Source organism: Hyperolius riggenbachi, chromosome 7, assembly GCF_040937935.1.
Source record: "Hyperolius riggenbachi isolate aHypRig1 chromosome 7, aHypRig1.pri, whole genome shotgun sequence".
Lineage (NCBI taxonomy): Eukaryota > Metazoa > Chordata > Amphibia > Anura > Hyperoliidae > Hyperolius > Hyperolius riggenbachi.
Genome location: NC_090652.1, coordinates 26,484,768 through 26,508,931, shown reverse-complemented (window position 1 = coordinate 26,508,931; position 24,164 = coordinate 26,484,768). Strand labels below are relative to the sequence as shown.

The 24,164-nt window shown below is 48.2% G+C and overlaps 1 protein-coding gene across 1 annotated transcript in view; it reads left to right on the top strand.

Moving 5' to 3' along the window:
- Positions 1–2,513: 2,513 nt before the first annotated feature.
- Positions 2,514–24,164, top strand: part of LOC137524182 (nuclear factor 7, brain-like) — a 52,917-nt gene continuing 31,266 nt past the window's right edge. The window contains exons 1-2 of the mRNA XM_068243769.1: positions 2,514–2,918; positions 20,212–20,489. Of these exons, the coding sequence (XP_068099870.1) occupies positions 2,868–2,918; positions 20,212–20,489 (329 nt within the window). The 5' untranslated portion in view covers positions 2,514–2,867. The remainder of the gene's footprint in view (positions 2,919–20,211; positions 20,490–24,164) is intronic.

Here is a 24,164-nt window from a genome sequence, read left to right as displayed (position 1 = left end):
ATCATGCAATTTTCACTGCAGATGTGATTGCATGAATAGTTGATAGCAGATCGATTGGATGGGTAAAAACTGTACACAGATGCCTGCCATTGGACCAGGGGCAGGAAGAGTGATAGAGGAGAGGACACAAGAGAGAGAAGGAGGGGGCAGGGGACAAGTAGAGAGAAAGATAGAGGAAAACATGCATTTTTTGTTAATGCTGGGCAGAGAGGACAGTCACTCTAACATCCAAAAGCATGAAGAAACGGACCGTTCCACAGGGATGGGGGCATGGGCCGACGCGATCCTGAGCGACGGGAGGGTGAGGGGAGGGTGCAGCAGCCGGGCGGGTGGGCTAAAGAGGCTAAATACATACCTAATCCTGTGCAGCAGCCAGTAGAGGTTTCCGTCTTCTTCATTGATCAGATCCGTTTTCACTATGTGAACAGGCCACGGACTGGGCCATCCGGATCCGGTGAAGAGGAGACCGGACCCGCTCACCGGATCCATTTTAGCCCAAAACGCAGATGTGAACCGTGCCTAAATGGGAGGGGGGTACATCTGTGCAGCTTGTGTGTGTTTGGGCTGACTGGGGAGAGAGAGGCTGTGACAGACAAGCATGGCAGAGGGTGGGCTATCTCTTACACAGGCTTAAGATCCTTCTCTCTCCCTTCTCCATTCCCTTCACTTGTGCAGGGCTCACTCGGATCAGGATCACTCCAGCTTCCCCCTCACTTCATCAATCAGGGCTGTGACAGGAGCAGAGATAAGGAGGCACAGCAGCTGCCAGTGTCAGACTGGGAGGTGGAAAAACTGATGAAATCCACCTGCTGGCCAAGCAGCAGTAACCCTGTGTTATCACTCCCAATAGAGACCTGTAGCAAGTAGTGATGGGTCGTTCGCGAACGAGCCGCCTCTAAAGCTGGCCACTAACGGTCCAATTTCTAGCGAAAAATCGTTTGAGCGATCAGAAATTCTGATCGGATTGGTTGTAAATAATCTCCATTGGTGGACACAATCGATTATGAACGAATGAAAAAAATTTCGCCCGAATGAATTTTCGTCGAACGAAAATTTGGATTTTCTTTGTGGCCGTGATAGATAGGAAGCAAAGATTGGTTAGTTGATGGTGTAGTGAACGATTTTTCGTCCGATCAGTATTTCTGATCGCTCGAACGATTTTTGGCTAGAAATTGGACAGTTAGTGGCCACCTTGAGAGCCGTCTCTTTGCTGCGAATGACAAGAGCCGGTTCTCAGTTTTGAAAGAGCCGATGCCTCAGCCGCCCCACACAGCTCTGATTTGCTGTGTAATAAAGGGCGCTGAGGCATGCTGGGAGATGTAGTCCTCCTCTTGCAGCTTGTAGGAGTGTATGGGGCGGGGCGGAGCAGAGCAGTAGCAGGAGGGATTTTCCCAGTCAGAGAAGCAGTCTGGAGTTGTCATGGAGATGGGGGCAGGGCTTTTACTCCGATTCTGAGCGGTGTCTAGTGATAGTTAATGAAGAGCCGATTCAGAGCCGTAAGAGCTGGCTCTTTAATGGGAGCCGATTCAGAAGAGCCGATTCTCCGGGAAGAGACGGAACTCCCATCACTAGTAGCAAGTCTTCACTGTGAGCAGCAACACCTGATTACTAGTGTTGTCCGGATCATGAACGATTCGGATCTTTGATCCGAATCTATTTTATGAGTCGATCATCCGAATCATCAAAATGAGTGATTCGGATCACAAAAGGGGCGGGGCCAGGAGCGACACGCCCCCTCTCAGCGGGCAGCGGGGTCTTGGAAGCAGAGCAGAGATGGATCGCTCTGTTGAATGGGAGGCAGCCTTGCAGGGACAGGTAGAGGGGACATGGGTGCCACTGCCAGATATGTGTAGAGCACACATACTGGCTATAACGTGCTGCGTGCTCATTACAGGCTGTCTGTTCCGTAGTTGTGCACAGTGATCACATGGTAAACTTTTGGCTCAGCATAGCTCAGTAACTTTGCAGGCACTGTGATTGCAGCGTAATATGATCCTCCTGCACTCGGCACTAAACAGCTGCACTTATCTTCTGGGAATGCTTTCTTTCACTGTGCGACCTTTTCTTTCAAAGTGTACAGATGAACATATATGATATAGGTGAAATATATGTAAAGCATATGACTTCAGCATGTGGGTATTACGTGCAAACATTTCTGCTCTCTGCTCGTCCCTCCTCCCTTCTCTGTCCACTCCCTGCCCTCTGTCCATCTTCTCCCCTTCTCTGTGTGTCCACCCCCTCCCCTTCTCCTGTCCACAGACCTGTCCTGCTGTTCATTTCACCCCCGAATGCTTCTGGTAGTAAAATGATCCGAGATTCGGATCAAAGATCCGGATCTCTTCAATGATCCGATTCGAATCATCCGGATCATTGAAAAGATCCGAACTTCCCATCTCTACTGATTACTGCTGCTTGGCCAGCAAGTGGCTTTCCTCTGCTTTACCACCTCCCAGTCCGTCACTGGGCGTGGCTACATTCAGTTGCATAGCAGTTGCATAGCAACGCAGAGGCTCCATAGCCACAGTCACATGCTCTGGCCAGCACAGTCCAATACAGCAATGTCTGCAGGGGGAGATAAACAAAGATCGGCTCCGTGAGCCAGCAGCTGCAGATCCAGCTACAGAGGGAAGACTGTTCCTCTCCCAACCTCAGTGAAAGAATGTGTAATGTAAAATAGCACATTTTGGGGGTGTCAAAATGCAGCTCTGCTGCAGCGGCATCTGATGTCACCCCCCTCTCATTGTAACATAATAACACCCTGGTGTGGATCGTACTCCACGCATCTGGGTTACAACGTGGGGCTGTGACAACTACTTGAATAATAAAAACAATCTCTTGCTCTGCGTTCTGTGCTGCCAGGAGTAATCATGAATCTTCCCACGCTGGATATGGCATTTGTACAGTACCTCGCTGTCAGGGTAAGGAGATTTAATGGCTACTCCATCTTAAGGGCTCGTTTCCACTTGTGTGGTGCAAATTTGTTGCAGAAAACGTGAAAGCGAATTCGCATACGGATGCAAATTCGTACTCAAATTTTAATGCGAGTGTTTTACGTTTTCGCGTATGTTAGTAAGCATGCAAATTTAACCATGTCAGTGTCTGTTTGCTTTTATGCTTAACCACTTACCGACCACCCACTACCTATGGGCGTCGGCAAAGTGGCAGCCCAGGACCGCATAACACAGATGGGCGTCGGGTCCTGGGACATGGAAATACCGGGATTGCGCGCATGGATGCGTGCGCATCCACCGGCATTAGGCTCCGCCCACCCGTGACGTCAACTCGCCTGCTGTTTAGAAGCACCGGCGGGTTGTTAACCCTGCGATCGCCCCTACAAAGTGTATAATACACTTTGTAATGTATACAAAGTGTATTATACAGGCTGCCTCCTGCCCTGGTGGTCCCAGTGATCAAGGGACCACCAGGGCAGGTTGCAGCCCCCCTAGTCAGCACCCAAGCACACTGATTCTGCCCCCTGATCACCCACAGCACCCATCAGACCCCCCGCCCCGCCCCTCAGACCCCTGTTTGCACCCAATCACCCCCCTAATCACCCATCAATCACTCCCTGTCACTATCTGTCAACGTTATTTTTTTAGATCAGGCCCTAAACTGCCCCCTGGGGGCTCCTGATCACCCCCCCCCCCACGGTCAGATCCTCCCCAGACCCCCCCCCCAGAGCCCCCCATGTGTACTGTATACATCTAACCTCCCCTGTAATCACCCACTGATCACCTGTCAATCACCCCCTGTCACTGCCACCCATCAGATCAGACCCTAACCTGCCCCTTGTGGGCACCTGATCACCCCCCCCCACACCGTCAGATCCTCCCCAGACCCCCCCCCAAGAGCCCACACATGTGTACTGTATACATCTAACCTCCCCTGTAATCACCCACTGATCACCTGTCAATCACCCATCAATCACCCCCTGTCACTGCCACCCATCAGTTCAGACTCTAACCTGCCCCTTGTGGGCACCTGATCACCCGCCCACACCCTCAGATTGCCCGCAGACCCACCCTCAGATCACCTCCGAAAGTGCAATTTTTGCATCTGCTCTCCCCTGTAATCACCCATCAATCACCCCGTCACCACCTGTCACTGCTTCCCATCAGATCAGACCCTAATCTGCCCCTTGCGGGCACCCAATCACCCGCCCACACCCTCAAATAGCCCCCCAGACCCCCTGTGATCAACTCGCCAGTGCATTGCTTGCATATATTCTCCTCTGTAATCACCTATCAATCACCCCGTCACCCCCTGTCGCCACCTGTCACTGCTACCCATCAGATCAGACCCTAATCTGCCCCTTGCGGGCACCCAATCACCCACCCACACCCTCAGATAGCCCCCCAGACCCCCTCTGATCAACTCGCCAGTGCATTGCTTGCATCTGTTCTCCCCTGTAATCACCTACTGATCACCTATCAATCACCCCGTCACCCCCTGTCACCGCTACCCATCAGATTAGACCCTAATCTGCCCCTTGCGGGCACCCAATCACCCACCCACACCCTCAGATAGCCCCCCAGACCCTCTCTGATCAACTCGCCAGTGCATTGCTTGCATATATTCTCCTCTGTAATCACCTACTGATCACCTATCAATCACCCCCTGTCACTGCTACCCATCAGATCAGACCCTAATCTGCCCCTTGCAGGCACCCAATCACCCGCCCACACCCTCAGATAGCCCCCCAGACCCCCTCTGATCACCTCCCTAGTGCATTATTTACATCTGTCACTGCTACCCATCATACCCATCAGATCAGACCCTCATCTGCCCCTTGCGGGCACCCAATGACCCACCCACACCTTCAGATCACCCTCAGATACCCCCGATCACCTCCCCAGTGCATTGCTTGCATCTATTCCCCCCTCTATTCACACCCTTAGACACCCATCAATCACCTCTTGTCATCCCCTAGCACACCTACCCATCAAATCAGGCCCTAATTTGCCCCGTGTGGGCTTCTGATCACTCTGCCAAACCCTCAGATCCCCCTCAGACCCCCTTCCGATCACCTCCCCAGTGCATTGATTGCATCTATTCTCCCCTCTAATCACCCCCTGAGACACCCATCAATTATCTCCTGTCTCCCCCTAGCACTCCTATCCATCAGATCAGGCCCTAACCTGCCCCCTGCGGGCTTCTGATCACCCGGCCAAACCCTCACCTGCGCCACCGCAGTGACAGAATTTTTTTTTCTGATCACTGCTGGTACGACTTAATTGTGGCTGAGACCAACCGTTGTGCCACACAATATGCAACCGCCAATCCAAGAAGCTACTATGCCCAGCCTATTCGGTGGAAACCACTCCAAGTTTCCGAATGTAACATTTTTGGGGGCCTTCTCCTTAACATGGGTCTAGTCAAAAAGAATGTATTGCGGTCTTATTGGTCTACGCACCTAATACATCACATGCCCATGTTCTCTGCTGCCATGTCCAGGTCACGATTTGAGAACTTCCTGCACTTCAGTGCCAATACAACCTGTCATCTAAGAGGCCACCCTGCTTATGACCGGTTCCACAAAATTCGGCCCCTCATAGACCACCTGTCATCAAAATTTGCAGATGCTTATACCCCTGAACAGTCATTTTGAAGCATTTGGCTTCTAGACTACTCCTCATGGTTTTGGGCCCCTAAAATGCCAGGGCCGTATAGGAACCCAAACAGTGACCCCATTTTAGAAAGAAGACACCCCAAGGTATTCAGTTAGGTGTATGATGAGTTCATAGAAGATTTTATTTTTTGTCAAAAGTTAGCGGAAATTAATTTTTATTGTTTTTTTTTTTTAACAAAGTGTCATTTTCCACTAACTTGTGACACAAAATAAAATCTTCTATGAACTCACCATACACCTAAAGGAATACCTTGGGGTGTCTTCTTTCTAAAATGGATTCACTTGTGGGGTTCCTATACTGCCCTGGCATTTTAGGGGCCCTAAACCGTGAGGAGTAGTCTAGAAACCAAATGCCTCAAAATGACCTGTGAAATCCTAAAGGTACTCATAGGACGTTGGGCCTCTTAGCACACCTAGGCTGCAAAAAAGTGCCACACATGTGGTATCGCCGTACTCAGGAGAAGTAGTATAATGTGTTTTGGGGTGTATTTTTACACATACCCATGCTGGGTGGGAGAAATATCTCTGTAAATGGACAATTGTGTGTAAAATAAAAAAATAAAAAAATTGTCATTTACAGAGATATTTCTCCCACCCAGCATGGGTATGTGTAAAAATACACCCCAAAACACATTATACTATTTCTCCTGAGTACGGCGATACCACATGTGTGACACTTTTTTTCAGCCTAGGTGCGCTAAGGGGCCCAAAGTCCTAGGAGCACCTTTAGGCTTTACAGGGGTGCTTACAATTTAGCAACCCCCAAAATGCCAGGACAGTAAACACACCCCATTTTGGAAAGTAGACACCCCAAAGTATTCAGAGAGGGGCATGGTGAGTCCGTGGCAGATTTCTTTTTTGTTTGCCACAAGTAAGCAGAAATGAAAACTTTTTTTTTTGTCACAAAGTGTCATTTTCCGCTAACTTGTGACAAAAAATAAAATCTTCTATGAACTCACCATGCCTCTTAGTGAATACTTTGGGATGTCTTCTTTCCAAAATGGGGTCATTTGGGGGGTATTTATACTATCCTGGAATTCTAGCACCTCATGAAACATGACAGGTGCTCAGAAAAGTCAGAGATGCTTCAAAATGTGAAAATTCACTTTTTGCACCATAGTTTGTAAACGCTATAACTTTTACCCAAACCAATAAATATACACTTATTGGATTTTATTTTTTTTATCAAAGACCTGTAGCACAATAAATTTGGACAAAAATGTATATAGAAACTTTACTTTATTTGAAAAATGTCAGCACAGAAAGTAAAAAAAAAATCATTTTTTTTGGCAAAATTCATGCCTTTTTTTATGAATATAATAAAAACTAAAAATCACAGCAGCAATCAAATAGCACCAAAAGAAAGTTGTATTAGTGACAAAAAAAGGAGGAAAAATTTATTTAGGTGGTAGGTTGTAGGGCCGAGCAATAAACCGTTAAAGCTGCAGTGGTCTGAATGGACAAAAAGGGTCTGGTCCTTAAGGAGTTTTATGACTGCAGTCCTTAAGTGGTTAAACGTACATGAATTCGCATGGAAAATTTGCATAGTGATGGAGCCGGCTATAACATGGGGCAAGAGGGGGTATCACCCCCTTAAATTATCATTCTGCCCCCTCAAACAAGCCGGCCACCTCCTCTGCCTATTTCCTGTTTCTGGACCGCAGAACCAGCGAGGCGAGGAGATGGCACGGACGTCAATCCGTGGGAGGTGCGCAGCGGTCATGTGACTGTTTAGTCCCATGTGAAAAAAGGAGATGGTCCGCACTATTGTCTCCACAATCAATAATTTATTCAGGACATATCCTATTACAGTTGGAAGCACGTACCATAGTCAGTCACATGACCGCAAGGCTGTGCGCAATTGGTCCTCACTCCTCCGAGTCCTCCTCTTGGCGTATGACATCATACGCTACTCGGAGGAGCTTAAATGCCATGCCAGCCTGCCCGTGCCATATGTGTGTTTGAGAGAGACACAGACACTGCTGTGTGCTCTCTCGCTTGCGTGCTGGCTGCCTGGCTCCTGCCTCCTCTCTATTAGAGCCAGTGCTGTTGTTTGTTTGTTTTCAAGGCAGACTGACTCCCTGTGCGCTGCGTGCACCTGTCAGTTAGTGTTGGGCGAACATCTAGATGTTCGGGTTCGGGCCGAACAGGCCGAACATGGCCGCGATGTTCGGGTGTTCGACCCGAACTCCGAACATAATGGAAGTCAATGGGGACCCGAACTTTTGTGCTTTGTAAAGCCTCCTTATATGCTACATACCCCAAATTTACAGGGTATGTGCACCTTGGGAGTGGGTACAAGAGGAAAAAAAAATTTAGCAAAAAGAGCTTATAGTTTTTGAGAAAATCGATTTTAAAGTTTCAAAGGGAAAACTGTCTTTTAAATGCGGGAAATGTCTGTTTTCTTTGCACAGGTAACATGCTTTTTGTCGGCATGCAGTCATAAATGTAATACATATAAGAGGTTCCAGGAAAAGGGACCGGTAATGCTAACCCAGCAGCAGCACACGTGATGGAACAGGAGGAGGGTGGCGCAGGAGGAGAAGGCCACGCTTTGAGACACAACAACCCAGGCCTTGCATGAGGACAAGAAGCGTGCGGATAGCATGCTTTGTACCACCATGCAGTCATAAATGTAATAAAGATAAGTGGTTCAATAAACAGGGACCACGCGGCAACGCTAACCCAGCAGCAGCACACGTGATGGAACAGGAGGAGGCGCAGGAGGAGAAGGCCACGCTTTGTGAGACACAACAACCCAGGCCTTGCATGAGGACAAAAAGCGTGCGGATAGCATGCTTTGTACCGCCATGTAGTCATAAATGTAATAAAGATAAGAGGTTCAATAAACAGGGACCACGCGGCAACGGTAACCCAGCAGCAGCAGCAGCACACGTGATGGAACAGGAGGAGGCGCAGGAGGAGAAGGCCACGCTTTGTGAGACACAACAACCCAGGCCTTGCATGAGGACAAAAAGCGTGCGGATATAGCAGCAATGCTTTTTGCCGCCATGCAGTCATAAATGTAATACAGATGAGAGGTTCAATAAACAGGGACCGGAAACGCTAAACCATCCCAGATGTTCATCGGTCATGTTACTTGGTTGGGGTCCAGGAGTGTTGCGTAGTCGTTTCCAATCCAGGATTGATTCATTTTAATTTGAGTCAGACGGTCTGCATTTTCTGTGGAGAGGCGGATACGCCGATCTGTGATGATGCCTCCGGCAGCACTGAAACAGCGTTCCGACATAACGCTGGCTGCCGGGCAAGCCAGCACCTCTATTGCGTACATTGCCAGTTCGTGCCAGGTGTCTAGCTTCATGCCCGGTTTCAGGTCCAGCGGTGCCAGCCACAAATCCGTCTGTTCCTTTATTCCCCTCCAAATTTCCTCCCCTGTGTGCTGCTTATCCCCAAGGCAGATCAGCTTCAGCAACGCTTGCTGACGCATGCCAACAGCTGTGCTGCACTGCTTCCACGATCCTACTGCTGCTGGTGCTGGGTTAGCATTTCCGGATGAGGTACAGCTTTGAGATGCGTTGGAGGAGAAGGAGTCAGAGAGGTAGGTGCTGCTGTTGTTATCCAGCTGTTTGCGGCGTGGGCAACACCCGCGCCGTAGCAGGTGAGGAATCGCTGCCAGGCTCCACAAGGTTCACCCAGTGCGCGGTAAGGGAGATGTATCGACCCTGGCCGAACGCACTCGTCCAGGTGTCAGTGGTGAGGTGAACCTTGCAGGCAACGGCATTCTTCAAGCTTCGGGTTATTTAGCTGACCACGTGCTCATGCAACTCAGGCACTGCAGAGCGCGCAAAGTGGTAGCGGCTGGGAACCACGTAACGTGGGATGGCCACTGACATCATGCCCTTGAAGCTGTTTGTCTCCACCACTCGATATGGCAGCATTTCGCAGGCCAGAAGCTTGGCTATGCTGGCTGGCTGTTACTGCCACGGCCCGGGGGTCATTTGCTGGCAATTTCCTCTTGTGCTCAAACATCTCAGAAACAGACAACTCAACCGTAGCGCTGCACACCGAAGGGCTGTTGGTTGTTGTGTTTGATGAACACTGGGAGACCTCAAGAGCACTAGTCCGGAAAGTGACAGTGTCAGCATCGTCTGATGTTTGTGAATGTTGTGAACCACGCAATGGCTGGGCTACTGCTGCTGCTGAGGCGGGTCTGGTGGTGAGTCTGGTGAACCCAAGGGAGGCAGTGTTGCTGGTGGTACCCTGTCCTGCCGCGTTTGCCCACAGAGTGGGATGTTTGGATAGAATGTGGCGGCTCATGCTGGTGGTGGAGAGGTTGTTAATACTTTTCCCCCTGCTCAGGCGGGTCTTGCACACCTTGCAAATCGCCATGGTAACATCCTCAGTGCAGTCTTCAAAGAAAGCCCAGACTTTAACTGGCTGAGGACTCGGACCTCGTGCGTGATGTGCTGGTGCTGCTTAACCCACTGCTGGACGCTTGAGAGGTCATCCAAGTAATTATCTGGTCCTGTTCTTTTGGATCTGTGAGGGTTGTTGTCCTGGACAACATGGGCAGTATTGAGTGGGTTTTCTTGGGTGCTCCCCTGTGGCCTGTACGTGAACCGTCAGGGGAAACACCTCTTCCCTTGCCCCTCCCTCTTTCACCGGATTTCTTCCTCATTTCACTTATCCTTAAAGTACACGCTGACTGGCAGCAGTACAGTGGCAGTACAGAAATGCTATACAGTGGTGGGTGAGCGGTGTACCACTATTGTCAGCAGTGACACAGAGCACAATGCTATACAGTGGCGGGTGAGCGGTGTACTACTGTTCCCAGCAGACACAGAGTGGAAGTAAACACAATGCTATATAGTGTGGCTGAGCCGTGTACACAGAGTGGCATTAAACACAATGCTATATAGTCTGCTATATAGTCACCCCGAACAGGGTGATGTTCTGCAGAACCCAAACAGTGGCAAACACTGTTCGCCCAACACTACTGGGAGGGAACGCAGATTTTAGTACCTAAACACACGATACAACATGTTTTCCGGGGTCGGACTCTGAGGCACATACAGATGGTCCCGATCATCATCCTCATCATACAACTCTTCTCCTGAGTCTGACCCACCCACCACCTCTGCCACCCCAACATCCCCAGACACAGACCCCTCATCGTCCTCAACATTAACTTGGGATGCTGGCCTGAGCCAGACCTCCTCCTCCACATCAGGCCCCATCATCTCCTCAATGGCAGCCCTCATTAATCGCTCTGGCGACGGACTGATGGACACAACGTTCTCCTCCGGGGAGGGCTGCTGCTGACCACTGGCTGCTGGGGTGGATGTTATAGCTTGCGTGGGGCGTTGGCTGTTGCTGTTGTTGGGAGTGCTGCTCACAGCGGAGGTCTCTGGGGAACTCATGTTGAGCTCATATAGTGGTTGACGGTGAGTGGAGTATTACTGATCCCAGCAATATACACACTGACTGGCAGAGTACGCAATGCTATATAGTGTGGCTGAGCGGTGTACACAGAGTGGCAGTAAACACAATGCTATATAGTCTGGCTGAGCGAGCGGTGTACTACTGTTCCCAGCAGAATCAGAGTGGCAGTAAACAATGGTATATAGTCTGGCTGAGCGGTGTACACAGAGTGTCAGTAAACAATGGTATATAGTCTGGCTGAGCGGTGTACACACAATGCTATATAGTCTGCTATATAGTGTCAGTAAACAATGGTATATAGTCTGGCTGAGCGAGCGGTGTACTACTGTTCCCAGCAGAATCAGAGTGGCAGTAAACAATGGTATATAGTCTGGCTGAGCGGTGTACACAGAGTGTCAGTAAACAATGGTATATAGTCTGGCTGAGCGAGCGGTGTACTACTGTTCCCAGCAGAATCAGAGTGGCAGTAAACAATGGTATATAGTCTGGCTGAGCGGTGTACACAGAGTGTCAGTAAACAATGGTATATAGTGTGGCTGAGTGGTGTACACAGAGTGTCAGTAAACAATGGTATATAGTCTGGCTGAGCGGTGTACACAGAGTGTCAGTAAACAATGGTATATAGTCTGGCTGAGCGAGCGGTGTACTACTGTTCCCAGCAGAATCAGAGTGGCAGTAAACAATGGTATATAGTCTGGCTGAGCGGTGTACACAGAGTGTCAGTAAACAATGGTATATAGTGTGGCTGAGTGGTGTACACAGAGTGTCAGTAAACAATGGTATATAGTCTGGCTGAGCGGTGTACACAGAGTGTCAGTAAACAATGGTATATAGTCTGGCTGAGCGAGCGGTGTACTACTGTTCCCAGCAGAATCAGAGTGGCAGTAAACAATGGTATATAGTCTGGCTGAGCGGTGTACACAGAGTGTCAGTAAACAATGGTATATAGTGTGGCTGAGTGGTGTACACAGAGTGTCAGTAAACAATGGTATATAGTCTGGCTGAGCGGTGTACACAGAGTGGCAGTAAACACAATGCTATATACTCTGGCTGAGCGAGCGGTGTACTACTGTTCCCAGCAGACACAGAACAGTAAACAGAATGCTATATAGTGTGGCTGAGCGAGCGGTGTACCACTATTCCCAGCAGACACAGAACAGTGAACAGAATGCTATATAGTGTGGCTGAGCGAGCGGTGTACCACTATTCCCAGCAGACACAGAACAGTGAACAGAATGCTATATAGTGTGGCTGAGCGAGCGGTGTACCACTATTCCCAGCAGACACAGAACAGTGAACAGAATGCTATATAGTGTGGATGAGCGAGCGGTGTACCACTATTCCCAGCAGACACAGAACAGTAAACAGAATGCTATATAGTGTGGCTGAGCGAGCGGTGTACCACTATTCCCAGCAGACACAGAACAGTGAACAGAATGCTATATAGTGTGGCTGAGCGAGCGGTGTACCACTATTCCCAGCAGACACAGAACAGTGAACAGAATGCTATATAGTGTGGCTGAGCGAGCGGTGTACTACTGTTCCCAGCAGACACAGAACAGTACACAGAATGCTATATAGTGTGGCTGAACGAGCGGTGTACTACTGTTCCCAGCAGACACAGAACAGTACACAGAATGCTATATAGTGTGGCTGAACGAGCGGTGTACCACTATTCCAAGCAGACACAGAACAGTGAACAGAATGCTATATAGTGTGGCTGAGCGAGCGGTGTACCACTATTCCCAGCAGACACAGAGTGGCAGTAAACAGAATGCTATATAGTGTGGCTGAGCGAGGTACACAGAGTGGCAGTAAACAGAATGCTATATAGTGTGGCTGAGCAAGCGGTGTACTACTATTCCCAGCAGACACAGAGTGGCAGTAAACAGAATGCTATATAGTGTGGCTGAGCGAGGTACACAGAGTGGCAGTAAACAGAATGCTGAGCGAGCGGTGTACTACTATTCCCAGCAGCGACACACAATGACTGGGGGGGACCCTGGCTAGCGTGGCTGGAGCGCGAACTACCCTGCCTGCCTACCCAAAGCTAAACCCACAGACAAATGGCGGAGATATGACGTGGTTCGGGTATTTATTTACCCGAACCACGTGACAGTTCGGCCAATCAGAGCGCGTTCGGGTCCGAACCACGTGACCCGTTCGGCCAATCACAGCGCTAGCCGAACGTTCGGGGAACGTTCGGCCATGCGCTCTTAGTTCGGCCATATGGCCGAACGGTTTGGCCGAGCACCGTCAGGTGTTCGGCCGAACTCGAACATCACCCGAACAGGGTGATGTTCTGCAGAACCCGAACAGTGGCGAACACTGTTCGCCCAACACTACTGTCAGTCACACTGTATCTCTCAAGTCAGCGTGCTCTTTGCTGTGAAAAATACTCAACAGCATAGCATATCAACCTTTATAGAAAAATATTTCTGTGTTGCACCTCAAAAATCCTGCAACTATCTGAAGTGTGCATAACGTGCTCTTTGCTGTGAAAAATATGCAAGAAAAATTTGCCAGAGGTATGAATAATTATGGTCAGCACTGTACGTTCCATGAGCCAACTAGGTTGGTGTTTACCATTACAAAATATATATTTATTTTTTGTAACTACACTAGCTGGTATAACTACATTACAGTTAGCCCCGCCCACATGATTTCATGACCACGCCCATTTCACATGCCGCAAATTTCCTTATCCATGATACCCCCTTCCCATTTTTGACTGCCTCCTCATATGTGCCAGTCTAGAACCGGCTCTGCTTAGCGAAAACACATGTGAATTTCCTATTAATTACATTGTATGTGAGGCGGTGTGCGGATTCTGATGGCTCTGCTGTGCAGATTTTTCCTGCACAGAAAAACGCTCTGTTTTCCTGACAAGTGGAAACAGGCTAATCAACTTGTATTGGTTGTGCGAATCTGCGTGCAGAAAATGCATGCAGATTCATGATAGTGGAAATGGGCCCTAACTGTTTTTCTATTTTTCTATTACAGTATAATCTCTTTATAATTAGAGATGGCCCGAACCGTTCGCCGGGCGAATCTCTCTGGGCCCTGTACTACTTCCGGGTCGCTATGACCAGGAGTAGTACACCTGCGCTGGCCCGGCAGTGCACTTCCCAGATCTTGCTCCTGTTGCCGGGCAGTCTCTGCGCATGTGTCATGAGTGACGTCACGCACATGCGCAGAAAGTGCCCAGGAAACAGGAGCAAGATCTGTGACGTGCACTGCCGGGCCAGCGCAGGTGTACTACTCCTGGTCATAGCGACCCGGAAGTAGTACAGAGCCCAGAGATGCTGAGATGTTCGCCGCCGGCTCCGGAACCGTTCGCGACATCTCTAGTTATAATAAATCAGGTATAGTAAACAATTGGATATAGCAAACTACCTCTCCAGGTCCTGGGCCAATCTCCATTATATGTCTATGGGAGCAATGCCTGGTACAGTGCCATAACTAAGGAGCTTGGGGCCCCCAGTGTGAGTTTTACATGGGGCCCCAAGCACTGTATTGATAAGGAGCCTCAAAACTCACCAATGACAGTTGCAGAGAAGTGTAATTAGAGTAAGGAAACAGTTTGTTAAGGATTACCACTGTTCAATGCAATTATAGAGGTGTTCATTACCAGCATAGCACCGTTGCAAAGCTAATAAGGTGGATGAGGGAGTGCTTTTAGTGGGCCCTTCTGGTCCAGGGGCCCGGTGCAATCGCAACCTCTGCAACCCCTATTGCTACACCACTGGTCTGCTATAGTAAATTTGGCTATAATATAACATCTGTTAAAGTAAACATGTTTTTTGGCCCCTACATGACGTGACTCTGGATATACAACAAACAACAACAACAACAAATAACATTTATAAAGCGCTTTTCTCCCATAGGACTCAAAGCGCATAAGCATGGCTCAGACCATCGTGGTACAGAGGAAGAATTTTATAAGTCCGGAAATGCCAGTAACAGTGGGCTGCGCATGCGTCATATGTCAGTGCGAAACCCATGGTCAGCTGCAGTGGCGTAGCCAAAGATGATAGCAAAAATGTCATGGGGTCCTCAGATGGAGGCACTCTTAGGGCCGGTTCACACGGACGGCAGGCGGCGTTGGGGCGGCCAGGAAGTCGCGTCGTCCTGTGACGTCCCGTTCGGTGGCGGCGGTACAGAGATCGTCGCGATCTGCGTTTCTCGTCCCCGCAGGGGGACATATAGCCGCGCCGGCTAGCCGTCCCTGGACGTTGCATGCGGCTTCTAGGGACGGCCGAAACGATGCGTTAAATCGGGATCAGAACGCCGCGTTTATGCAATCGACGGTAATCGACGGTAACCGCGCAATGCTAAACGCTCCTATTCACTTGAATGGGAGAGTTTAGCCGATGGGTCCCGAACGCTTGACGGTAGACGCCGCCAAGCGTCCGTGTGAACCGGCCCTTAAGCAATGCCTCCTGCCCCTACCCTATGGATATAAGTTAATGGGGCAATTTACATTCTCATGCACTAAATACTGCACATAGTTTATGGGCACTGAGACAAAGTCAGAGGGTGGAGAAACACAAGAAAGTTAATGGTGAATACATTAAGGCTAGTTACACAGCAGGACATTGCGTTTAGGGGACGTTATAGGGCAAATAACGTGCCCCTAACACAACGCCTGGTGCTCTCTGATGTGGACGTCAGAGTGAGCCGCGTTGTGCAGCTCACTCTGGCGTCCGTGATGCCGTGATGCGTACTCTTGGAGGCATGCGGCATCACGTGGTCCTGCCGGCCAATCGCCGCACAGAGCGCCCGCTCCAGGAAGTAAACACTGCACGTCACACCGTGCAGTGAATATTAATTAGCCATGTGCCTGGCCGCTCCCCCCAACACTACTGAGCATGTGCAAGCAGTCTAACGCAGCTTAGCCACGCATAACGCACAGCATGCAGCACTCTCAACAGATGTGCTGTGTTACAATGTAACGCAACGTGTGCACTGTGAATGGGCTGATTGATTTTTCATTACTGTGCGGTGGGCTGCGTTACAGGCTGCTCTAACGTGCGCCTGTAACGTCTTAGTGTGTAAGCAGCCTCAGTACCACCTGGGCCACCTGTGCTCCAGGGCCCCATAGCAGCTGCTGTGGCTGCTACGGCTATTGACACACCCCTGGTCAGCTGCTCTCTTCAGGCTGGTTGCAGGTGAGTTGATGCCTGATAACATTTGTAAGACAAGGAGAACGGCACAGGCGCTGGATATACAGTACTTTACAAATAAGCAGCCAGGGAATATGAGGAGTAATGTGAACATAAAAGATGCAGCGTTTCCACTTCCACTTTGCAATCACCGAATAAAGTATTGTCAGAGTCCCCCCATGGGATTGTACGTACTCCCGGGTATCTGTTCCGTTAGCGATGATGCTGCTGGTAGCGTGTGGAATGCAGTACAGGCTACTTTCACTTGTAGTGCAGATCAGAGCAGGCCTACTCGCTGCAACATTGAAGGACTACTATTGTGAAAAATGTTAAAAATGTCAAAATACAGGAAAACACATAAATAAGAAGTACATTTCTCCCAGAATAAAATATGCTATAAATTACCTTTCTCCTAAATAATGTCACTTACAGTAGGTAGAAATCTGACAGAACTGGCAGGTTATGGACTAGCCCATCTCCTCATGGTGGATTCTCAGGAATTGTCTTTTTATTTTCAAAAGTACTTACTGAATGGCATTTGCTCAATCCAACTGTCAGACTAGTGTGCAAACAAATAGGGGTGCAGCCTGCATCTTTATACCGATATATTCCAGGGAGTGCTTTTGTAAAGAATACATGAAATACTGAGAATCCCCCATGAAGAGATGGACTAATCAAAAACCTGTCATTTCAGTCAGATTTCTACTAACTACTGTGACAGCAACATAGGAGAAAATTAATTAGTAGCTCATTTCACTCTGGACAACACATACTTCTCATTTGTATGTGTTTACGGGTATTTTAAATTTTCCATTTTTTCGCGATAGTGTTCCTTTAAGGATAGTGGAGAGAAGAGTGCTAAGTTCTGCCCATGGAGGTATCAGAGCTACTTGCATTATAGATGCTGATTACTGATCGTGATTGGCTGCATTCTGAAGAGAGGCTTCATGATTCGCCCAAGTGTGAGCAGAAAGTTTTGCAGGACGCGTGCTGCAAGTCCCACCCACTGAGGTATCGGAGTAACTCACAGGAAGCAAGTGGCTGCCTCTATTCAGTTATGGCTGCAATTGTTAAGGAGCCCTGGATACTGTACCAGCAATCTGTCCAGCCTGGCTATGCAGCCCTAAGGCAGGGGCGTCTCTAGCCATTTTGTCACTCCAGGCGAGAAATCCTGTGGCGCCCCCCCCCCTTGATTGCCCCCCAGCCCCATACCCCCCACCCCCGTGGTGAACCCCACCCCAAAGACCCCAGAAAATAATCATAACGCAGCAGCATTTCACCAGGAAATCAGAAAATACACTTATTGCGGCATGAGTTCACCAGAAAATAGTTGTAATGCAGCAGAGCGTTTCACCATAAAATATACTTATTGCGGCATGCACTCACACACAGTACACACAGTACACAGACACACACACTATACACATGCACACAGTACACACACACACACACTATACACAGTACACACATACAGTACACACTATACACACGCACACACACTACACACTCACTCTACACACGCACACACACAGCACACACTATACACATGCACACAGTACACACACACTACACACACAACACACACAACACACACACTATACACACACACACACACACTATAGACACGCACAGCACACACGCACACACACTATACACACACACACACACTATAGACACGCACAGCACACACGCACACACACTATACACACGCGCACACACACAGCACACTATACACAGAACACAGTAGACATACACTATACACACACACACACTATGCTGCTGCCAGGGGAGGACTGGGACCTTCTGGCCTGGGGGAAACACAGACTAGAGGCCCATTATCATGGCAGCCTCAGCCCAAATTATGTCACACACTCACCCCATGTCGTATATGCCAGGAATCACGTGGAGCACCAATGCGGGAATACAGCAAGGACACTCTGGGAACAGTGTGACAGGTAAAGTACAGGCATCAGGGGGGCACAATACAATTTGAGGGACAATGGCCGGGGTTTCCGTCTTGTCTATAATTCATGGTTATCGCACTCCATGATTATCGCACCTGACAACCACATTAGCCCGAGATTTCCCAACATCTCAGATTGATACATTAAACCAATTTCCACCCAAAAATTTTTATCCGATTCGCTAATATCAAAACGGTTGGTCAATCGGCTGTCAAGTCAACAAAAGTAGGGCCACTGTAATTCCCTCAAGACCAATCCCCCCCACATACACCTACCTATGTCCTCCCCTTCACCACCATCTCTACTAATCCCGGTTTTCACTACCTTATATAGTGTGTCTGATCCCTTATGCAGAGAAATAATGAGGAGAGAAAAGCTGAAAGAGAGGGAAGAAGATATTTGCCTCACCAGGATTGCACTTTTATTTAGCTTTCCTGTATGAGAAGAAGACACAGCCAGCCAGCACTAGGGAAAGAGGGAAACAAAGGTGAATGAGGGGAGGCTGGTGCACACCAAGAGTGCTTCAGACCGCTTTTCAAATTTACAGCGATTTGAAAAGCGCTGGGCTAATGTTACCCTATGAGGGTGTTCCCACAGCAGCGTTGGGATTTTTTAAAATCGCAAACATGCTGCAGGTAGCATTTATTGGAGCGATTCTTTCAAAAATCGCTTCACAAAGTCGCATTCGCAAATTGCTAGAGATTGCTATTGTGATTTTGGCGTGCACTAGCCCAGAGAGAGGAGGAGTGGAGAAATTGAGAATAGCCTGAGATGGAGCAGAGAGCTAATCTGTATTGCAGTCCCACATTACACAGAGGCTAGTTGCCGGTAATAGGACAGCTGTCCCTGCCAGTCTCTCACACCAGTCAGAAAGCAGCCCTCCTGGAGTCTAGGGACTGTCAAAACTTTTCAACCTATTTTACACCTTCTCTACACATGCAGTCATTTTAACAATGGGGAGAGACCAGACAGATTTTTTTTCCATGGACTTTCCAGAAGAGCTCTGCATCATGCTGTGTATATTTACCAGCTTGCCTGCCCTCTAATTGCACTTTTATTGGCTAGCCTAGTGATTCACATTGCCTTACAACAACAAACCTGAATACACCAGACACAGGACAAGCCCTAAATCACTGAATAAAAGGCGGCCTGGGGGGCAGTCCATGCCTGGCTGCTAGACTCAATCTCTACATCCATGCAGTTACCAGTAGCAGAGAGAGAGGAACTGAATGAATCAATGAATCAGTTAAGAGTGAAGAGTCAGGACTCAGGAGCTAATGCTGTACTCAGATCCCTGAGTGAGCTGGGAGGAGTGCCTTCTCTCACTGACTCATTACTGTGGTTCTTTGAATCATTGAGCTGAAGGAACTGAATGAATCAGTCAGTGAATCAGTTATGAGTCAAGTCAGGCGCTGCTGCTGCTGCTGCTGTAAACTGATACCTGAGTGAGCTAAGAAGCTTTTTTTTCCCTCACTACTCAATGCAGCAGCGCTCCTGCCTCCTCCTGCCGCTCCAGGCAAGAATGTATACCTGCCTGGTGGTTGAGACGGCTGTGCCCTAAGGTATACTTAAAGTGAACCTAAACTAAGAAGGATATGTATTTTTCCTTTTAAAATAATACCATTTGCCTGACTCTTCTGCTGATTCTGTGTCTCTAATACTTTTAGCCACAGCCCCTGAACAGACATGCAGATCAGGTGCTCTGACTGAAGTCAGACTGGATTAGCTGCATGCTTGTTTCAGGTGTGTGATTCACCCACTACTGCAGCCAAAGAGATCAGCAGAACTGCCAGGCAACTGGTATTGTTTAAAAAGAAACATCCATATCCCTCTCAATTAAGGTTCCCTTTAACCTTGTAGTCCACCAAATGTGCAATTGCCTGTACTGCACCTCCAGTGTACCAGGGCATGCTGGGCCATTTCCAAGACAATTTCTTATATAGTAAACCACTTTTCCTGGTCTCTTGGTGTTTACTATAACAATATTATACTGTACACCTAAATCACTGTCATATACTGGGTTTTAAAGAATGCTTCTTTCTCCTTACAGTTCCTCTTTAAATCTGCTGATCCAACAGAAAGGTGGACAAATCCTACAAAATTAGCTGAAACTAAGGGAGAAGCCCAACAGACCTCAGGCCAGATAAAGTCTTCCAAGGCACCACCACGACGATCGCCACTTTCACCACCATCTAAGCAACCTCAACAATCCTCATCAGACTCAAGTACAAGCAATGCAAAAGCAGCTGCAAGTAATACTGCATCAGCCACAGACTCAAATGAAAAGAAGAGCGCACCTAAAGTCCTCACCACCATCTTTAATGAAAAGTAGGACCTACATCATTGCATTGTATTGAAAACAATTTATCTTTTTCTCACCCATCTTGTCCTGGTTGATAATAATTTATTTATTTAATTATAATCATGTAGATTCTACATTGCTGCAGTGACTGTGTTGTACAGGCCTAGTTCACACTGTAAATCAGGGAATGCAATCACAATTACTGAGCAATTTTGTAGCATTATTTTTCACATTTGTAGCAAGCGATTTTGTAGGCATTTGAGATTTTTTGGCATTCCTGTATGTTAAACACAAGCACAGTCAGGGGCCGACTGGGAAGGGGGGCAATCTCCCCCCAGGCTGCCTTTCATTCAGTGATTTAGGGCTGGTCCAGTGTCTGGTGTATTCAGGTTTGTTGTTGTAAGGCAATGTGAAACACTTGGCTAGCTGATAAAAGTGCAATTAGAGGACAGGAAGCTTGTAAATATACACAGCATGATGCAGAGCTTGCCTGGAGGGTCCGTGGGCAAACATCTGTCTTGTCTCTCCCCATTGTTATAATGACTGCATGTGTGGATAAGGGTTAAACAAGTTGAAAAGTTTTTGACAGTCCCTAGACTCCAGGAGGGCTGCTTTCTGACTTGTGTGAAAGACCAGCAGGGACAGGAGTCCTATTACAGGCAAGTAGCCTCTGTGTAATGTGAGACTGCAATACAGCAATACAGCTCTGCTCCATATCAGGCTATTCTCAGTCTCTCTCTCGGCTAGTGAACGCCAAAATCACAATAGCAATTGCTTGCAATTTGTGAGTGCGATTTTGTGAAACGATTTTCAGAACGATTTTTGAATGACTCGCTCCAAAAATTGCTACATGCAACGTGTTTGCGATTTTGAAAAAAATCACAACGCTGCTGTGAGAACACCGTCATAGGGTAACATTAGCCAAGTGTTTTTCAATTTTCTGTTGATTTGAAAAACGCTCAGAAGCCCTCTTGGTGTGCACCAGCCTCCTTCATTCACCTTTGTTTCCCTCTTCCCCTAGTGCTGGGTGTGTCTTCTTGTCATACAGGAAAGCTAAATAAAAGTGCAATCCTGGTGAGGCAAAATATTATTATTATTATTATTATTATTATTATTTAGTATTTATATAGCGCCGCCATCTTCCGCAGCGCTGTACAGAACATATTGTCTTGTCACTTAACTATCTTCTTCCTTCTCTTTCAGCTTTTCTCTCCTCACTTTTCTCCCCTTCTCTGCATAAGAGCGCAGACACACTATAAGCGCTTTTCTGAGCGATTTTACCGCAATCGTGATTTTACCACGATTTTAATGTAAGTCAATGGGAGCCCTTTTTAAAAAGCTCTCAGAAAGCTCTGATGGCTAAAAAGTGCTTATAGTGTGTCTGAGCCCTTAGTATTTGTGTGCTGCGGGTAAGTTGGGTGCCAGGAGCGCCGAATGATGGCTCTTCCTGCTGCCACTAAACTCCCTGGCGGTGTTAAATACTATTCCCCCTCCGAGTCGTTGGAACTCAGAGGGAGGTGTAATTTGGGGTACGGCGATCACCTGAGCCCCAAATTACCCTTACGCTCCCCGCGCAGTTTATTATTGCTGCTATGGGGCTTCTGGTTTGGGTAACCGGTGCAGGGCTGTGGAGTCGGAGTCGAGGAGTCGGAGTCAGAGATTTTATAAACTGAGGAGTCTGATGATTTTTGTACAAAATCCACAGCCCTGGTAAATATTAGACTAAGGAGTCGGAGTCGAGGTGTTGGAATCAGAGCCATTTTGGGTACCTGGAGTCGGAGTTGGTGGTTTCATAAACTGAGGAGTCGAAGTTGGAAGATTTTTGTACCGACTCCACAGCCCTGGCGCCGTGCACCAAAACCACCTGCTTTGCTTTCTCTCTCCTGTCTCCAATCTTGTTATTAGAAACCATAATCTAAAGCTGGCAATACATGCATCAATTGTTACAAACAGATTCTTTCACTATGATCGAATCATGATGGCTTTTCCACCTGTCAGTACTGAGTATGGATGTGGCCTATAGGGTTTCATACTATAGTGAAGTGGGTCGTGGGCAGGCAGTGATTCACTGCCACTGACCACCAGTAAAAAGCAGGTAAGCAAGGTATGGATGTTGGGGGGGGGGGGTAGTTAAAACAGTGATGGAAGGAGGGGTATCGAAACTTTGGAAATTAACATTAACGAGTCAGGGATCATGTTGCCAACAGGAAGGTCAGTAATGGCCCATACTCACGGGCTGCAAAAGTGGCCTGTCGCCAGCACACGTGAGCGTGTGCGCGACAGGCCGGTGACAGCTCGTCGCCAGGTCCCTCCGCGTACACACGCGGAAGAGGGACCAGCTCTGCGATGGAAGCTGTCGCCGACGTTCTTCTACCGTCGCCGGAAGCGCCGTATTGTAGTAAGAGGCTGCTATCGCTAGTCTGCATACTCACGTGGACTAGCGACAGTTGCGGCGGAGTTGCGATGGAAACTGTCGCCAGGCGATTGACCACGCCAATCGCCCGGCGACAGCAGCGACGGGTCGGGGTGTGCTCCCGTGCAACGGCCCATACTCACGGGCGACAATTGTAGCCCGTGAGTATGGGCCATAAGGATGTGTCTGGTAAAGGGGGAGGGAATATCCGAGGTGGAAAAGGGGCATATATGAGGGATTAGTAGAGATAGTGGCGAAGAGGAGGACATAAGTGTGTGTGGGGGAGGGAGGGGGAGGAATGAGCTTTGGGGAATTAAAGTGGCCATACATCTGTTGACTTGACAGCCGATTGACCAACCGTTTTGATATTATCGAATCGGATAAAATTTTTGGGTGGAAATTGGTTGAATGTATCAATTGGAGATGTTGGGAAATCTCGGGCCAATGTGGTTGTCAGGTGCGATAATCATGGCATGCGATAACTACGAATGATAGACAGGACGTATACCCCGGCTGTTGTTCCTCAAAATGTATTATGTGCACCCGTTGCCTGTATTTCCTCATTGGCGCTCCACATGACTACTGGCATATACGACGTGGGGTGCCTGTGTGATGTCATTTGGGCTGGGGCTGCCATGATAACGGACCTCTGGTTTGTGTTTCCTCCAGGCCAAAACGTCCCAGTCCTCCCCTGAGCACAGTCACTGAAAGAAATGCTCCAGGCAGCTCTCTTGCGATTTTGTAAAAAATCAATTAGCTCTAGGGATCACTGCCATAGGTTTACATTAGAATAAATGCTTTCTCGAACCACAAGCAATCAGAAAAGTGCTAAAAAAAAGGCTTAGAGTATAAACCAACTCTGAGTCCCTGTTCACACTTGGACGCTTTCAGACAGCGATCAGCAAAGCACTGCAGCACATGTAAACCTATGCGATTACTCACACTGTGGTGATTGTGGCACAATTTTTAAGGATTGCAAACACACTGCATGCAGCATTTTCCAGGTTATTGTTTTGCGATTTTCACTCACTGGAAAGAGAATTGCATAAAGCAATCAGAGAAATCGCTAAACTTCTCAATGCAAAATCGCAATCAATTGCGTTTTGCGATTCAGAGTATGAACGGGGCCTTACTGGTTGTGCTGCCAGTGATAAATTATAGAAAGAGGAACTGCAGTGAAAATAATGTAATGAAAAAAATTTAATTTTTACAATAATCATTTATAGATTATTTAGTCAGTGTTTTCCCATTTGCCCATTGTAAAATCTTTCCTCTCCCTGATTTACAT